The following is a 16,505-nucleotide window of genomic DNA, read 5'->3' on the forward strand; positions in this document are numbered from 1 at the left end:
GCTACTATTCCTCCGTACAACTCGGCAAATTGGGTGATGGATAGCGGTGCCACTCACCATCTTACATCTGATCTATCAAACCTTGCCCTACATCAACCATACTCCGGCGGTGAAGAGGTTCAGATTGCCGATGGTTCTGGTTTAAAAATCACACATACGGGTTCCGCCTTACTCCCTACACCTTCTAGTTCTCTTGCTTTAAAAGATGTTCTATATGTTCCTCATCTTTGCAAGAACCTTATCTCTGTATATCGCTTATGTAATGCTCATAAGGTTTTTGTGGAATTCTATCCTGCTTACTTTCAGGTGAGGGATCTGAACACGGGGGTCCGATTACTCCAAGGCAGAACTAAGAACGGACTATATGAGTGGCCGGTTGATCGTGATACCATCAATGTCTTCTCCGCGTCTGTGACATCCAAAACCGACCTCTCATCTTGGCATCTTCGACTTGGGCATCCTTCGTTATCTGTTTTAAACACTCTTGTTTCTAAGTTTTCATTACCTCTATCTTCTTCTACACAAACACAAAAACAATTATCTTGTTCCGATTGTCTTATCAATAAGAGTCATAAACTCCCTTTTTCCACAAATACAATTTCTTCTACTCAACCACTTGAATACATTTATACAGATGTTTGGTCCTCTCCAATAACCTCCTCTGAAAACTTCAAGTATTATCTTATTTTGGTTGATCATTTTACCAGATATACATGGTTTTACCCATTAAAACTCAAGTCCCAAGTCAAAGATGTTTTCATTGCTTTTAAAGCATTGGTTGAGAATCGGTTTCTAACGCGGATTAGAACATTGTACTCTGATAATGGTGGTGAGTTCATTGCCTTGCGCCCATTCCTATCATTACACGGTATCTCTCACCTCACCACGCCGCCTCACACGCCTGAGCACAATGGTTTATCGGAGAGAAAGCATCGACATGTTGTAGAAACAGGTCTCGCTATGCTCAGTCATGCCTGTGTCCCACAGAGCTACTGGCCGTATGCCTTTGCTACGGCGGTTTATCTCATCAACCGGATGCCTACCGATGTTCTTGGAGGTGATTCTCCGTATCATAAGTTGTTCCGCACCTATCCGAATTATCTCAAACTGCGGGTTTTTGGCTGTGAGTGCTATCCCTGGTTACGCCCATATCGAAACAACAAACTTGAGCCTCGCTCGACACCGTGTCTGTTTCTCGGTTACTCACTCACACAGAGTACTTACCTCTGTTTTGACACTGTTACTAAGAGGCTTTATACATCGCGTCATGTGAGGTTTGTTGAGAATCGGTTCCCACTCTCTGCGACTCCCTTGTCCACGACGGTCTCCTCACCGATATTGTCGTCTTCTTCTCCTTCGGTTTTGATTCCGGTCTCGCAGCCACCGGTTTCTTCTCTGCCTCCGTCGGACTCACCCCCGTGCAATGATTCTCATCCTGACTCCTCTGCGGTTCCCGATTCCACGTCTTCGCCATCCGTGGTTTCTCCGACTTCATCTCCGACTTCGTCTCCGGCTTCGTCTCCGGCTTCGTCGTCGACTTCTGCTGATTTGACTCACGAGACACGAACAAAGAGAGTTCACGATGACTCTTCGATACGGGCCTCTCCAGGTCCAACTCAACCCTCTTCTTCCGAAGGCCCATCTTCGTCAAGCCCATCACATATCGCTCCAAGTCCAATAGATCCATCTCCTACTCGATCGGATTCCTCTGCAACTTCCACACCGACAGTTGCTTCCTCGCCACTGCAACCTCCGCCTCCGATACCTCACTCTATGCGCACACGATCCAAAAACAATATTCACAAACCGAATCCTAAGTACGGTCTTGCTGTTGTCACAACACCATCCATTCCGACAACCGTAGCGGCTGCATTACGAGATCCCACTGTCTCTGGTTTACGTGGATGATATCATCATCACTGGTCCACCGTCTCTGGTACGTGCTTTTCACTCATCCCTTGCTCGTCGTTTCTCGCTGAAGGACCTTGGTCCTTTAAGTTACTTTCTGGGTATAGAAGCAATACGCACCTCGTCTGGCCTTCATTTGATGCAACGGAAGTACATTACTGATCTTCTCGCCAAAACAAAAATGCAGGATGCGAAGCCAGTACCAACCCCAATGTCTTCTTCCTCTCAGCTCACGGTTCTTTCTGGTACACCTCTGGCTGATGCGAAGGAATATCGGATGGTAGTTGGTAGTTTGCAGTATCTTGCGTTCACAAGACCTAATATTGCCTTCCCGGTTAATCAACTTTCACAGTTTATGCATCGGCCTACTAACCTCCATTGGCAAGCTGTGAAGAGAGTGTTACGGTATCTTGCTGGCACACGAACCCATGGTATTTTTCTGCGTCGTGATGCTCCTCTTACAATACATGCGTTTTCTGATGCTGATTGGGGTCGAGATAAAGCGAACTATGTGTCCACAAATGCCTATATCATATATTTTGGTGGCAGTCCTGTGTCTTGGTCTTCAAAGAAGCAACGAAGTGTCTCTCGTTCGTCCACTGAGGCTGAATACTGAGCGGTTGCTAACACCGCATCAGAACTTAAATGGATATGCTCCTTGTTGACTGAGTTGGGTATTGAACTTCCGTCGGCTCCGGTAATATACTGTGACAATATTGGGGCAACCTATCTTTGTGCTAACCCTGTTTTCCATTCTAAGATGAAACACGTCGCGCTTGACTATCATTTCGTTCGCGAAAACGTTCAGTCTGGTACACTTCGTGTGGCTCACATTTCGGGTGATGATCAGCTCGCTGATGCTCTTACTAAACCACTACCACCACCGCGCTTCACCGAGTTAAATTTCAAGATTGGAGTCAAGAAACTGCCTCCATCTTGAGGGGGCGTATAGAGTAGAGAAGTATAGCTAAGGCTAAATATGTAATTAGTGTTGTATAAAACCCTTATGCACATGAGTATATATATTGTAATCTCTGAATCAATACACTTAAGCCTTTCCTTACAGTTGGAAGTTCAGATTTATTCAAATTGAGGGAACTTTCAATAGACGAAGGTGTTATGTAAATATGATTAACTACAATGGTAAATCAGTTACAGGCTTAATGGTCAAAGCATACAACCAGCTTTGGGCAAGATTGTGGTAGGCGTACACATTGTTGGAGTGACTCGGACGAATGAAATTGTGTTGGCGTCGTGCTATTTTGTGCCTTTCGACCACTTCTACTACAATATCTAGAGAAAAACAATCATAAGACTTCAAATCCAAGGAACTGAAGTGTTTCCTTATAAACTAGTTAGCATATTTCTAAACCATACAGAGGACGTGAAGGTTTTGCAAGTGATTTAATTAACAAGGACTAGCTAGTCTGGCTCTAGGTTGGATATTATTACTGTCATTAACCTTCTTGGATAATTGTTTTCCCTTGTTTACTTGTTTACAGTTGGCAATGGTTGTTCTAAGCTAAAATTTGAGAAAACATACCAAAAACAAACATAGAACCTCTTTAGTGGGATGCTAGATGGATGATGTTTGTTGTAATAGGATTGCACTTTGTATCCATCTAAAACAATTGATTCTTTTACTCAAATTTTGATATAAAATGGACGATTGTGGTAAGAAAAAAAAAACTTTATGGAATGTTCTAAGCTTTGTAAATAAAATGGTTTACAGGCTCATGCCAACCCATAAAAATTGCCTATTGTAGGTTAGATTCCATATCAATGTCACTAATTTGGAATTTTGGCGTACTCTTCATATTCTAAATTAAATATTTATAAAACGTACTTTTTTCTTTAGAAGAATTTCCCAAATTTCTCAACTTTCAAACATATTTCCATTCCAAAAAAAAAAATATAAAGTATGAAAAAGCTGAATACATCTAATTCCTGAACTCTGTTTTAACTTCAAAACTAAGGTGGGTGTGCTCCTATTTCCTAATATTCTAAATTAATTATTTTAAAACTAAAAATATATAAATCGATAAGGTACTTCTTCAAATTTTTAATTCCAAAAAAAAAAAAACGTACTTCTTTGAATTCTAGAAGAATTTCCAATTTTCCAAACATCTTTTCATTTAAAGAAATTAAAGTAATTAAACCTTTATGTAATCTAATTCCTTAACTCGGTGTTAACTTTTAAACCAAAGTCACTAAATTAAAAATAAATATAAAGATCTTTAACGTACTTCTTTAAATTTTTTAAAAGAATTTTCCAAGTTTTAAATCATCTTTTCCATTTATAACAAAATCAAAGTAATTAAAAAGCTAAATTTCCTTTACTATAATCTAATTCCTTAACTCGGTTTAAAACTTTACAATACTTAAATTGTTTTATATTTCTCTCTTTCCGTTTTCTCCACAATTACTCATCATTTAGCTCGTGTTTTAAAATCACACACTCAAAAAAAAAAAAGTGGTCTCTTCAACTTCGCTTTCTGCGATCCTTCTTCACTTCCCATAGTAGTATTTAAATTGCTTCGACTAACCCAAACTCTTCATCAATCTCTCTTGTTTTAAAAAAAGGAAAAAAAAACCCAAACTTATTAATTTTTTTAAAGACAACTCAAAGGTCTCTCCTTTTTGATTAAAGAGTCATGTCTCAACCATGGAAAATACCAAAATCGAGCCGTATCTTAAGATTCATATCGGAGTTTCAGAATTCTCCGAAACGCGGCGGTTCTTTGTTCGTCGAAACTGGCTTCCCAGCTTCTTTGATCGATCTTTTCTTCAAAAACCGCGATCGTTTCAAGAAACCAACGTCTAAACGCTTCCAACGAATCGAACGTCAGATTCAAACCGCTCCAAACGCTTCTTCGTTGATTAATCATCAAGATACAATTTTGGGAAAGCCCCCGAAGAGGGAATCTGTTAGGAGTAAGATCGAGAAATCTAATTGCGTTAATGGTAAACTACCGGCGGAGAATAAGAACGCGATTAAAAATAACGTTTGCGTTTGCGGTGGAGGCGGTGCGTTCGTTTTGATGGCGTTTAAAGTTTTAATAGTGGCGTTGCTAGCCTTTAGCACGAAGAAGAAGCTCACTATCGGAATCACTCTCTCCACCTTCGCTCTTCTCTTAACGGAGCTCGTGGCGGCGCGTGTGTTCACTCGCCCCAAGCTCTGTAACACCGACGAAAACAAAAACGCGATCTCCCGCGTAAAAATCGAAACTTTAGATGAAACTCAAGTTCCCAAATCGGTTCCTTGTCCGAAAGAAACAGAGCAGCCAGTAAAAGCTGAAACAGAGGATTCAAACTCGAAAGATACAACGATTCGTGATCTGTTGTCCAAGGACGAGAAGTCAAGAAGTAAAAGTTCAAGACTAAAATCGAAGATTGTGAAGAAGCTGAGGAGTNAGCTTCAGCCAATCCTCTCTAAGGCCTCCACTACAGCCCAAATTTGGAGTCTTCTCTCTGCCACTTATGCCAAGCCAACTTGGGGTCATATCAAGCAACTACGGGAACAGATCAAACTTTGGCGAAAAGGTACTCGCACAATTGATGAATATGTTCAAGGGTTAGTCTCTCGTTTTGATCAACTTGCTGCACTTGGTAAACCATATGAACATGAGGAACAAATCGAGTATCTTCTTAGTGGTCTACCCGACGATTACAAATCGATCATTGATCAAATCGAGGGTCGTGATACCCCTCCCACCATGGCTGCGATTCATGAAAAGCTTATTAACTTCGAGTTGAAGCTTCAATCCAATGCCTCCATCTCCTCTGTCGTGCCTGTCACGGCAAATGTTGTCTTCAACAAGCCATATGGTCATGCCAACAACAACAACTCCCGCTCTCAACGCTCTTCCTCTCGTGGTAGTTCCTCTACCAACCCACGCAATGGCCAAGGTCGAGGTTACCAGGGTCGTTGTCAGCTGTGCGGTGTCTTTGGTCATAGTGCCCGGCGGTGCTCTCAGTTGTCTGCCTCTGCTCGCGGCTTTCAACCTACTGGTGGCGGATACTCTCCGTCTTCTGGCTCGCATGGGACTCCGCATGCTAACGTTGCTACTATTCCTCCGTACAACTCGGCAAATTGGGTGATGGATAGCGGTGCCACTCACCATCTTACATCTGATCTATCAAACCTTGCCCTACATCAACCATACTCCGGCGGTGAAGAGGTTCAGATTGCCGATGGTTCTGGTTTAAAAATCACACATACGGGTTCCGCCTTACTCCCTACACCTTCTAGTTCTCTTGCTTTAAAAGATGTTCTATATGTTCCTCATCTTTGCAAGAACCTTATCTCTGTATATCGCTTATGTAATGCTCATAAGGTTTTTGTGGAATTCTATCATGCTTACTTTCAGGTGAGGGATCTAAACACGGGGGTCCGGTTACTCCAAGGCAGAACTAAGAACGGACTATATGAGTGGCCGGTTGATCGTGATACCATCAATGTCTTCTCCGCGTCTGTGACATCCAAAACCGACATCTCATCTTGGCATCTTCGACTTGGGCATCCTTCGTTATCTATTTTAAACACTCTTGTTTCTAAGTTTTCATTACCTCTATCTTCTTCTACACAAACACAAAAACAATTATCTTGTTCCGATTGTCTTATCAGTAAGAGTCATAAACTCCCTTTTTCCACAAATACAATTTCTTCTACTCAACCACTTGAATACATTTATACAGATGTTTGGTCCTCTCCAATAACCTCCTCTGAAAACTTCAAGTATTATCTTATTTTGGTTGATCATTTTACCAGATATACATGGCTTTACCCATTGAAACTCAAGTCCCAAGTCAAAGATGTTTTCATTGCTTTTAAAGAATTGGTTGAGAATCGGTTTCAAACGCGGATTAGAACATTGTACTCTGATAATGGTGGTGAGTTCATTGCCTTGCGCCCATTCCTATCATTACACGGTATCTCTCACCTCACCACGCCGCCTCACACGCCTGAGCACAATGGTTTATCGGAGAGAAAGCATCGACATGTTGTAGAAACAGGTCTCGCTATGCTCAGTCATGCCTGTGTCCCACAGAGCTACTGGCCGTATGCCTTTGCTACGGCGGTTTATCTCATCAACCGGATGCCTACCGATGTTCTTGGAGGTGATTCTCCGTATCATAAGTTGTTCCGCACCTATCCGAATTATCTCAAACTGCGGGTTTTTGGCTGTGAGTGCTATCCCTGGTTACGCCCATATCGAAACAACAAACTTGAGCCTCGCTCGACACCGTGTCTGTTTCTCGGTTACTCACTCACACAGAGTACTTACCTCTGTTTTGACACTGTTACTAAGAGGCTTTATACATCGCGTCATGTGAGGTTTGTTGAGAATCGGTTCCCACTCTCTGCGACTCCCTTGTCCACGACGGTCTCCTCACCGATATTGTCGTCTTCTTCTCCTTCGGTTTTGATTCCGGTCTCGCAGCCACCGGTTTCTTCTCTGCCTCCGTCGGACTCACCCCCGTGCAATGATTCTCATCCTGACTCCTCTGCGGTTCCCGATTCCACGTCTTCGCCATCCGTGGTTTCTCCGACTTCGTCTCCGACTTCGTCTCCGGCTTCGTCGTCGACTTCTGCTGATTTGACTCACGAGACACGAACAAAGAGAGTTCACGATGACTCTTCGATACGGGCCTCTCCAGGTCCAACTCAACCCTCTTCTTCCGAAGGCCCATCTTCGTCAAGCCCATCACATATCGCTCCAAGTCCAATAGATCCATCTCCTACTCGATCGGATTCCTCTGCAACTTCCACATCGACAGTTGCTTCCTCGCCACCGCAACCTCCGCCTCCGATACCTCACTCTATGCGCACACGATCCAAAAACAATATTCACAAACCGAATCCTAAGTACGGTCTTGCTGTTGTCACAACACCATCCATTCCGACAACCGTAGCGGCTGCATTACGAGATCCCAACTGGCGAGCTGCTATGGTCGAAGAAATCAATGCTCAGCTCCGAGAACACTCTTGGGATCTCACACCTCCCACATCGGTTCAGAATGTTATTTCCTGTAAGTGGATCTTTACACTCAAATACAATCCCAATGGATCGATAGCTCGGTACAAGGCTAGGTTGGTAGCTTGTGGGTTCAATCAGGAATATGGGGTTGATTACTCCGAGACATTCAGCCCGGTAATTAAATCCACTACGATTCGCCTTGTTTTGGAAATTGCTGTTAAGAAAGATTGGCTGATTCAACAGGTTGATATCAATAACGCATTTTTACAAGGAACCTTAGAGGAAGAGGTGTTCGTCTCTCAACCACCAGGGTTTGTCGATCGTGATCGCCCACATCACGTATGTCGTTTGCGGAAAGCACTCTATGGGCTGAAACAAGCACCCCGTGCTTGGTACCAAGAACTTCGACGGTTTCTTCTTGACTCTGGATATAAAACATCGGTTGGGGACAACAGCTTGTTTGTCTTCAAACAAGGTAATGCTCATGTGTATGTCCTGGTTTACGTGGATGATATCATCATCACTGGTCCACCGTCTCTAGTACGTGCTTTTCACTCATCCCTTGCTCGTCGTTTCTCGCTGAAGGACCTTGGTCCTTTAAGTTACTTTCTGGGTATAGAAGCAATACGCGCCTCGTCTGGCCTTCATTTGATGCAACGGAAGTACATTACTGATCTTCTCGCCAAAACAAAAATGCAGGATGCGAAGCCAGTACCAACCCCAATGTCTTCTTCCTCTCAGCTCACGGTTCTTTCTGGTACACCTCTGGCTGATGCGAAGGAATATCGGATGGTAGTTGGTAGTTTGCAGTATCTTGCGTTCACAAGACCTGATATTGCCTTCCCGGTTAATCGACTTTCACAGTTTATGCATCGGCCTACTAACCTCCATTGCCAAGCTGTGAAGAGAGTGTTACGGTATCTTGCTGGCACGCGAACCCATGGTATTTTTCTGCGTCGTGATGCTCCTCTTACAATACATGCGTTTCCTGATGCTGATTGGGGTCGAGATAAAGCAAACTATGTGTCCACAAATGCCTATATCATATATTTTGGTGGCAGTCCTGTGTCTTGGTCTTCAAAGAAGCAACGAAGTGTCTCTCGTTCGTCCACTGAGGCTGAATACTGAGCGGTTGCTAACACCGCATCAGAACTTAAATGGATATGCTCCTTGTTGACTGAGTTGGGTATTGAACTTCCGTCGGCTCCGGTAATATACTGTGACAATATTGGGGCAACCTATCTTTGTGCTAACCCTGTTTTCCATTCTAAGATGAAACACGTCGCGCTTGACTATCATTTCGTTCGCGAAAACGTTCAGTCTGGTACACTTCGTGTGGCTCACATTTCGGGTGATGATCAGCTCGCTGATGCTCTTACTAAACCACTACCACCACCGCGCTTCACCGAGTTAAATTTCAAGATTGGAGTCAAGAAACTGCCTCCATCTTGAGGGGGCGTATAGAGTAGAGAAGTATAGCTAAGGCTAAATATGTAATTAGTGTTGTATAAAACCCTTATGCACATGAGTATATATATTGTAATCTCTGAATCAATACACTTAAGCCTTTCCTTACAGTTGGAAGTTCAGATTTATTCAAATTGAGGGAACTTTCAATAGACGAAGGTGTTATGTAAATATGATTAACTACAATGGTAAATCAGTTACAGGCTTAATGGTCAAAGCATACAACCAGCTTTGGGCAAGATTGTGGTAGGCGTACACATTGTTGGAGTGACTCGGACGAATGAAATTGTGTTGGCGTCGTGCTATATTGTGCCTTTCGACCACTTCTTCTACAATATCTAGAGAAAAACAATCATAAGACTTCAAATCCAAGGAACTGAAGTGTTTCCTTATAAACTAGTTAGCATATTTCTAAACCATACAGAGGACGTGAAGGTTTTGCAAGTGATTTAATTAACAAGGACTAGCTAGTCTGGCTCTAGGTTGGATATTATTACTGTCATTAACCTTCTTGGATAATTGTTTTCCCTTGTTTACTTGTTTACAGTTGGCAATGGTTGTTCTAAGCTAAAATTTGAGAAAACATACCAAAAACAAATATAGAACCTCTTTAGTGGGATGCTAGATGGATGATGTTTGTTGTAATAGGATTGCACTTTGTATCCATCTAAAACAATTGATTCTTTTACTCAAATTTTGATATAAAATGGACGATTGTGGTAAGAAAAAAAAAACTTTATGGAATGTTCTAAGCTTTGTAAATAAAATGGTTTACAGGCTCATGCCAACCCATAAAAATTGCCTATTGTAGGTTAGATTCCATATCAATGTCACTAATTTGGAATTTTGGCGTACTCTTCATATTCTAAATTAAATATTTATAAAACGTACTTTTTTCTTTAGAAGAATTTCCCAAATTTCTCAACTTTCAAACATATTTCCATTCCAAAAAAAAAAATATAAAGTATGAAAAAGCTGAATACATCTAATTCCTGAACTCTGTTTTAACTTCAAAACTAAGGTGGGTGTGCTCCTATTTCCTAATATTCTAAATTAATTATTTTAAAACTAAAAATATATAAATCGATAAGGTACTTCTTCAAATTTTTAATTCCAAAAAAAAAAAAACGTACTTCTTTGAATTCTAGAAGAATTTCCAATTTTCCAAACATCTTTTCATTTAAAGAAATTAAAGTAATTAAACCTTTATGTAATCTAATTCCTTAACTCGGTGTTAACTTTTAAACCAAAGTCACTAAATTAAAAATAAATATAAAGATCTTTAACGTACTTCTTTAAATTTTTTAAAAGAATTTTCCAAGTTTTAAATCATCTTTTCCATTTATAACAAAATCAAAGTAATTAAAAAGCTAAATTTCCTTTACTATAATCTAATTCCTTAACTCGGTTTAAAACTTTACAATACTTAAATTGTTTTATATTTCTCTCTTTCCGTTTTCTCCACAATTACTCATCATTTAGCTCGTGTTTTAAAATCACACACTCAAAAAAAAAAAAGTGGTCTCTTCAACTTCGCTTTCTGCGATCCTTCTTCACTTCCCATAGTAGTATTTAAATTGCTTCGACTAACCCAAACTCTTCATCAATCTCTCTTGTTTTAAAAAAAGGAAAAAAAAACCCAAACTTATTAATTTTTTTAAAGACAACTCAAAGGTCTCTCCTTTTTGATTAAAGAGTCATGTCTCAACCATGGAAAATACCAAAATCGAGCCGTATCTTAAGATTCATATCGGAGTTTCAGAATTCTCCGAAACGCGGCGGTTCTTTGTTCGTCGAAACTGGCTTCCCAGCTTCTTTGATCGATCTTTTCTTCAAAAACCGCGATCGTTTCAAGAAACCAACGTCTAAACGCTTCCAACGAATCGAACGTCAGATTCAAACCGCTCCAAACGCTTCTTCGTTGATTAATCATCAAGATACAATTTTGGGAAAGCCCCCGAAGAGGGAATCTGTTAGGAGTAAGATCGAGAAATCTAATTGCGTTAATGGTAAACTACCGGCGGAGAATAAGAACGCGATTAAAAATAACGTTTGCGTTTGCGGTGGAGGCGGTGCGTTCGTTTTGATGGCGTTTAAAGTTTTAATAGTGGCGTTGCTAGCCTTTAGCACGAAGAAGAAGCTCACTATCGGAATCACTCTCTCCACCTTCGCTCTTCTCTTAACGGAGCTCGTGGCGGCGCGTGTGTTCACTCGCCCCAAGCTCTGTAACACCGACGAAAACAAAAACGCGATCTCCCGCGTAAAAATCGAAACTTTAGATGAAACTCAAGTTCCCAAATCGGTTCCTTGTCCGAAAGAAACAGAGCAGCCAGTAAAAGCTGAAACAGAGGATTCAAACTCGAAAGATACAACGATTCGTGATCTGTTGTCCAAGGACGAGAAGTCAAGAAGTAAAAGTTCAAGACTAAAATCGAAGATTGTGAAGAAGCTGAGGAGTTACAATATGAAGAAGAAGAAGAAGACGATGAAGATCAAAGAAGAGTCTTCTTCTTTGGTTGAAGTCTCGAGTTTGGTTGTAGAAGACAAAACCGAGCTGCGTACTGAGTCTGCTGCTGCTGAGAGAGACGAAGAAAAGTTGAAAGACCAGTCATTGAGTGGGACTGCTCTGATCGTGATTGTGCTGACTAGTCTCTTATTTGGGAAGATCTTAGCCATTGTTCTTACACTATCTTGTCTTGTTCTTCGATTCGGAGTTGCCAAGAAAATTTAATCTTTGCATACAATTTTTTGTATTCTTTTGAACAAAATTATTGGTATGTATAGTAGTTTTGTGTATGAAACTGTAAATTTTTCTTGTTTTAATAAGCTTTCCAATGATCCATAATTTTTAGCATAATGTTTGCGTTTGGCGTTTATATCAAAACTTTGCAAACGTAAAGTTATTTTGTTCACATAATAATAAGTGCGTTTGAAACAAATTAAAGTTCATAATGATCAAAATTGGGGTTGCTTTGGAAAATATATTAGTGTTGCTTATGGAAAATATATGTTAGCACCTTAGCACCAAAAGAAATTGTTAGGTAATGTATTAGTATAAATTTAGAAGTGCTTGTAGTTGGTAAGTGAAAGACAATTAGGCTTCACTAAGCTAAAATAGCACTAGATTGTGTAAAAAAAGTGATGGTAGGTTATGTGGCAATATTAATCAAATCACATGACAATTATTAACGGAAAAAGGTAACCAATTAGGTTTCTTGTCAGCCACTTAACAAATAAAAATGGTTAGGTTAATTAAGTCTAGTTAAGCTTGTGCTAAAAAGTTTTGAGAACTCACTCTGATTGGAGATAAAGATCAAATTCTTAGTGTTGTGCTAAATGTAAAAGTTTCAATGATTATGTGTCAAAACTGATATGGTAAGAGATGTGGTTTGTTTGTTGATATCACTCCAAATATAAGTGTTTGTGTGTTACAGTGATAATGATAGGAGTCTGAGTTATAGATGTGATAATTTTGGTCAATATCACTCCAAACCTGAGTATTACACTTGGAATGGTTTTCTTATTTTTCTAAATTATCACTCTGGAAATTCCCTTTATCAAAATATATATAAATCACTTGGAATGGTTTATTTTGTGTGGTGTCAAAATGTATAAATGTGTTTCCTGAAATTCATGGTATAAATAAGAGAGTTCTTAATTCTTAATGTTTTTTCCTACCTTATTAATAAAATATTTTCCCTCTGTTTCATAAAGAGTGTCATTTTGACACAATGCACACAAATTAAAAAAATTATATAAATTTTAATTTTATCCTTTATTATAAATACACTAAAACAATTTCTCTTCTAATTAATAAGCTAAAATATCAAGGATAAAAATAAGATTTAATCTTAAAAACTGCATTGAAAACATAAAATAACACTCTTTTTATAACAAAAAACTATGTCAAAATAACATTCTTTACGAAACAGAGGGAGGGAGCAGTAGATTGTTGAAACATGAAAACACAAGATGATTGCTGTGAATAATAATAGACAAAGAAATCAAATCATGCTTTTGGAAAAAGGAAAAAAATAGGAATAAAAAATACTGTATGTGTTTACTATAAAGCTTTGTAAATAAAATAAAGAAATACTACTAAACAAGTTTCGGACAAAGTGTCTTTGGGTTTTGATTCGATAGATCTTTACCTAATTCAAAATGAACTTATAGTGGCAAATCCTCCCTTGCTAAGTTTTCTTATTTTATTGTTACTTGTCTTTTTTTTTGGGGCATATCATGCTTACCACTAAGTGTTATAGTCAAGCCAAAAATTTTACGATCTTGTGTTTTTTTTGTTTGGGCAGCAAATCTTAGATATTTTGATCAAAAATTTTAAAATATCTTATAAAACTTATAATATACAAAACACTTGACAAGATATGTGATACGTGTAATATGTAGTATTTTCAGAAACAAATATTTTTTTTGTCTTTTTCTGCTTATGATTTATATCAGGGTCTTGGAGTGGTGCATTTGCATATTAGTGTAAGTGTATTTACCCTTGATTACATAATAGTCTTAAGATATTTAAGTGGTGCATTTGCATAGGATATTTTCTAAGTGTATATCAGTTTAATCAGATTTTCGAGGTACTGAAGTCGATAACTGTATTGCAATTGTAAAATTCTGGTCAAGAGTGTATTTGATGAAAATTTATTAGTATGGAAATAATCACTTGTTCCAAAAAGTAAAACGTGATAATCGAGTTATACGAGTTAGCGTTAGGATAAATGTTGGAAACAAGTCAAAAAGATTAGATAAGTGAAACCAATAATAGCTCATGCGTGAATGTTAAATCTGTCGGACGTGATTATAAAAGATTTTAAAATACAATGATCAACGAATGTCTAATAAAGTAGCCACGCATAATTTGTTCTTCTACTATACCGTAACATCTTTCTTCCGAAAAAGCGACAGCAATACAAATTGAGCATTAGACTTATGCCAAGATTTGTATATATATAATTAAGAATGATGATAAAGATGGATATAAAGGGGGACAATAATAGACCAAATCGAAACCGATCGATTCAATATATTATTAGTGCAATAACAATCGAAGCAAAAAGGTCTAAATTTGGTTTGGTTTAACTCAAATCTTCGGCTAATTATAATATGAAATAAATTGTGATCTTAGAGGTTCTTTTGTTTGTTTTCATCTTGATAAGTAAAAGCAAACAAGAGTTCTTGTTCGTTTTAGTTGTAACGTTTTTTGGAAGCCATAATATATTGACATTGCCATGCTGTTTTTAAAAACTACAAATTGTATACAACATGGTCAGTAATTTGTATTAGTGTCGTTGTTGTAGCAATTATTTAAGAGTTCAAACATGTTAGAATGTATATAACTGAAAAAAAAAAAAAAACATACACGATCACAGAACATTAGCATATTAAAAAAACGAAGGGCTAGAAAGAAATCACATGATTTGATTGTTTTCTTTTTGTATGTTCCCCGTTACCGGTTTGACTCCAAGTTCCAAACCAATAAAACTAATACTACTAAGATTCAGAATAAGCCACATAACACGATCACTTTCACACTAATTAAACATTTTACATGAGGACTATACAATATTTTTCATAGAGACATATAAAGTCCAATTGATAACAAGAACACAAACAAACATTATTTTTGTCTAAGAAATTAACCTTAGTTTTCTCCTAGACAACCAAAGGAGGAATACTTTGTTCATTTCTGAAGAAATTGGTTGGATCAATCTTCCCTTTAACCATAGCCAATCTCTTAAAATTACTTCCAAAGTACCTAAACCCCCATAACCTCGCATCTTCAAAGCTTGTATTAACTCCTCTATTCATACCTAAATCAAGATCTCTGTAATTCAAGTAAGCTCCTCGTGGTGATCCAGAGACATAAACGCTCATATACCTATAAAGCAATCTCATCCATCTCACATGCTTCTCCATCTCTCCAATGTCCTTCACTCTCCATTTCACCATATACTGTATATTATATAGATTCCCTCTTCTATGTGGAAATGGAGTCTCTCTTTCACCAATCTCATACATTTTACCACCTAATGGTTCCATTATCATCATCGGAGATTCGACCTCGTGAAACCTCTTCCATATACCTTCTAGACCGATTTCAGGAACCGGGTTCTTGACAAAATCAGATTTTGCTTTGAAATACAGATCATTGTATCTTTGTTCTCGATCGAGAAGAGTCTCTAGTGGCTGCCCTTTCTTCCAGTTAAAGTACATTATTGAATCGATCCAGCTCATTTCCGAACAGTCTTGAACCCTTAACCCTAACTCCGGAAACTTCTGATTCATCAGAGGAATCAGTTTATCGATACCTCCAAGATAATTTGCTTGGAATGTAGCTTGAACAGATCCTCCGGAATTGTAAATGATGACTCGGATGAAGAGATCAGCTTCAAAATCAGCTGCAATATGCTGCCATCTATGAACAATTTTCGTCATGTTCTGTGTAAAAGGTAGGTACCTTGTAAAGCACGTTACTTTCTCTGGAACCCTAACTAGCTTCACTTTCCATGAAACTACAACACCAAAGCTAGCTGCTCCACCTCCTCTGATCGCCCAGAACAGATCTTCACCCATTTCTCTCCTACTGTTGTAGATTCTCCCGTTTGCGTCTACAAAACGCGCGTCCACAATGTTATCCGCGGCTAAACCGTGTTTCCTCATCATTGCACCAAACCCTCCTCCACTAAAATGACCTCCAACTCCAACACTAGGGCATGTTCCTGCAGGGAAGCCATGGATCTCGCTAAATTTAGCAATTTTATAGTAAAGCTCACCGATCGTAGCACCGGCTCCAACCCAAGCTGTTTCATCCGCGAGGTTGATATCGATCGATCGAACATTAACGAGGTCGAGGATAATGAAAGGCGAGTCTAATGAGAGGTAAGAAAGGCCTTCATAGTCATGACCACCGCTTTTAGTCCTTACTTGCACCCCAAGTTTCCTGCTGCAGAGTAATGATCTCTGGACTTCTGATTCAGTTCTTGGTGTAACGATCATAATCGGCTTCTGGCTTGTGAAATTCAAGCTCAGGAAATTGTAGTTTTGTGATAAAGATTGCGAGAAATCGGCGTAAAGTCTTGAATCTGGATTGTGGATGAAGCTTTTAGGGTTTTTGAAGCTTGAATCAGAATGTGT

General features: G+C 39.1%; 2 protein-coding genes across 4 annotated transcripts in view; one reads left to right on the forward strand and one right to left on the reverse strand.

The window, feature by feature from the left end:
- Window positions 10,862-12,198, forward strand: LOC104771595. Its single transcript, XM_010496144.2, has one exon. It carries the CDS (start codon window positions 11,056-11,058, stop codon window positions 12,085-12,087), a length of 1,032 nt encoding a protein of 343 aa, XP_010494446.1. The 5' UTR covers window positions 10,862-11,055; the 3' UTR covers window positions 12,088-12,198.
- The window catches only part of LOC104771596 (tetrahydrocannabinolic acid synthase-like), a 2,342-nt gene continuing 711 nt past the window's right edge, over window positions 14,875-16,505 (reverse strand). Inside the window, exon 2 of one of the 3 annotated variants that reach the window (XM_019241607.1) lies at window positions 14,875-16,261. In XM_019241607.1, coding sequence (XP_019097152.1) covers window positions 15,024-16,261 — 1,238 coding nt within the window. In that variant the 3' untranslated portion in view covers window positions 14,875-15,023. Of the gene's footprint in view, window positions 16,502-16,505 lie in introns of all 3 variants that reach the window. The other 2 variants (XM_010496147.2, XM_010496146.2) reach the window with 2 other exon arrangements.

This window comes from Camelina sativa, chromosome 20 (assembly GCF_000633955.1).
Source record: "Camelina sativa cultivar DH55 chromosome 20, Cs, whole genome shotgun sequence".
Taxonomy (NCBI): Eukaryota; Viridiplantae; Streptophyta; class Magnoliopsida; order Brassicales; family Brassicaceae; genus Camelina; species Camelina sativa.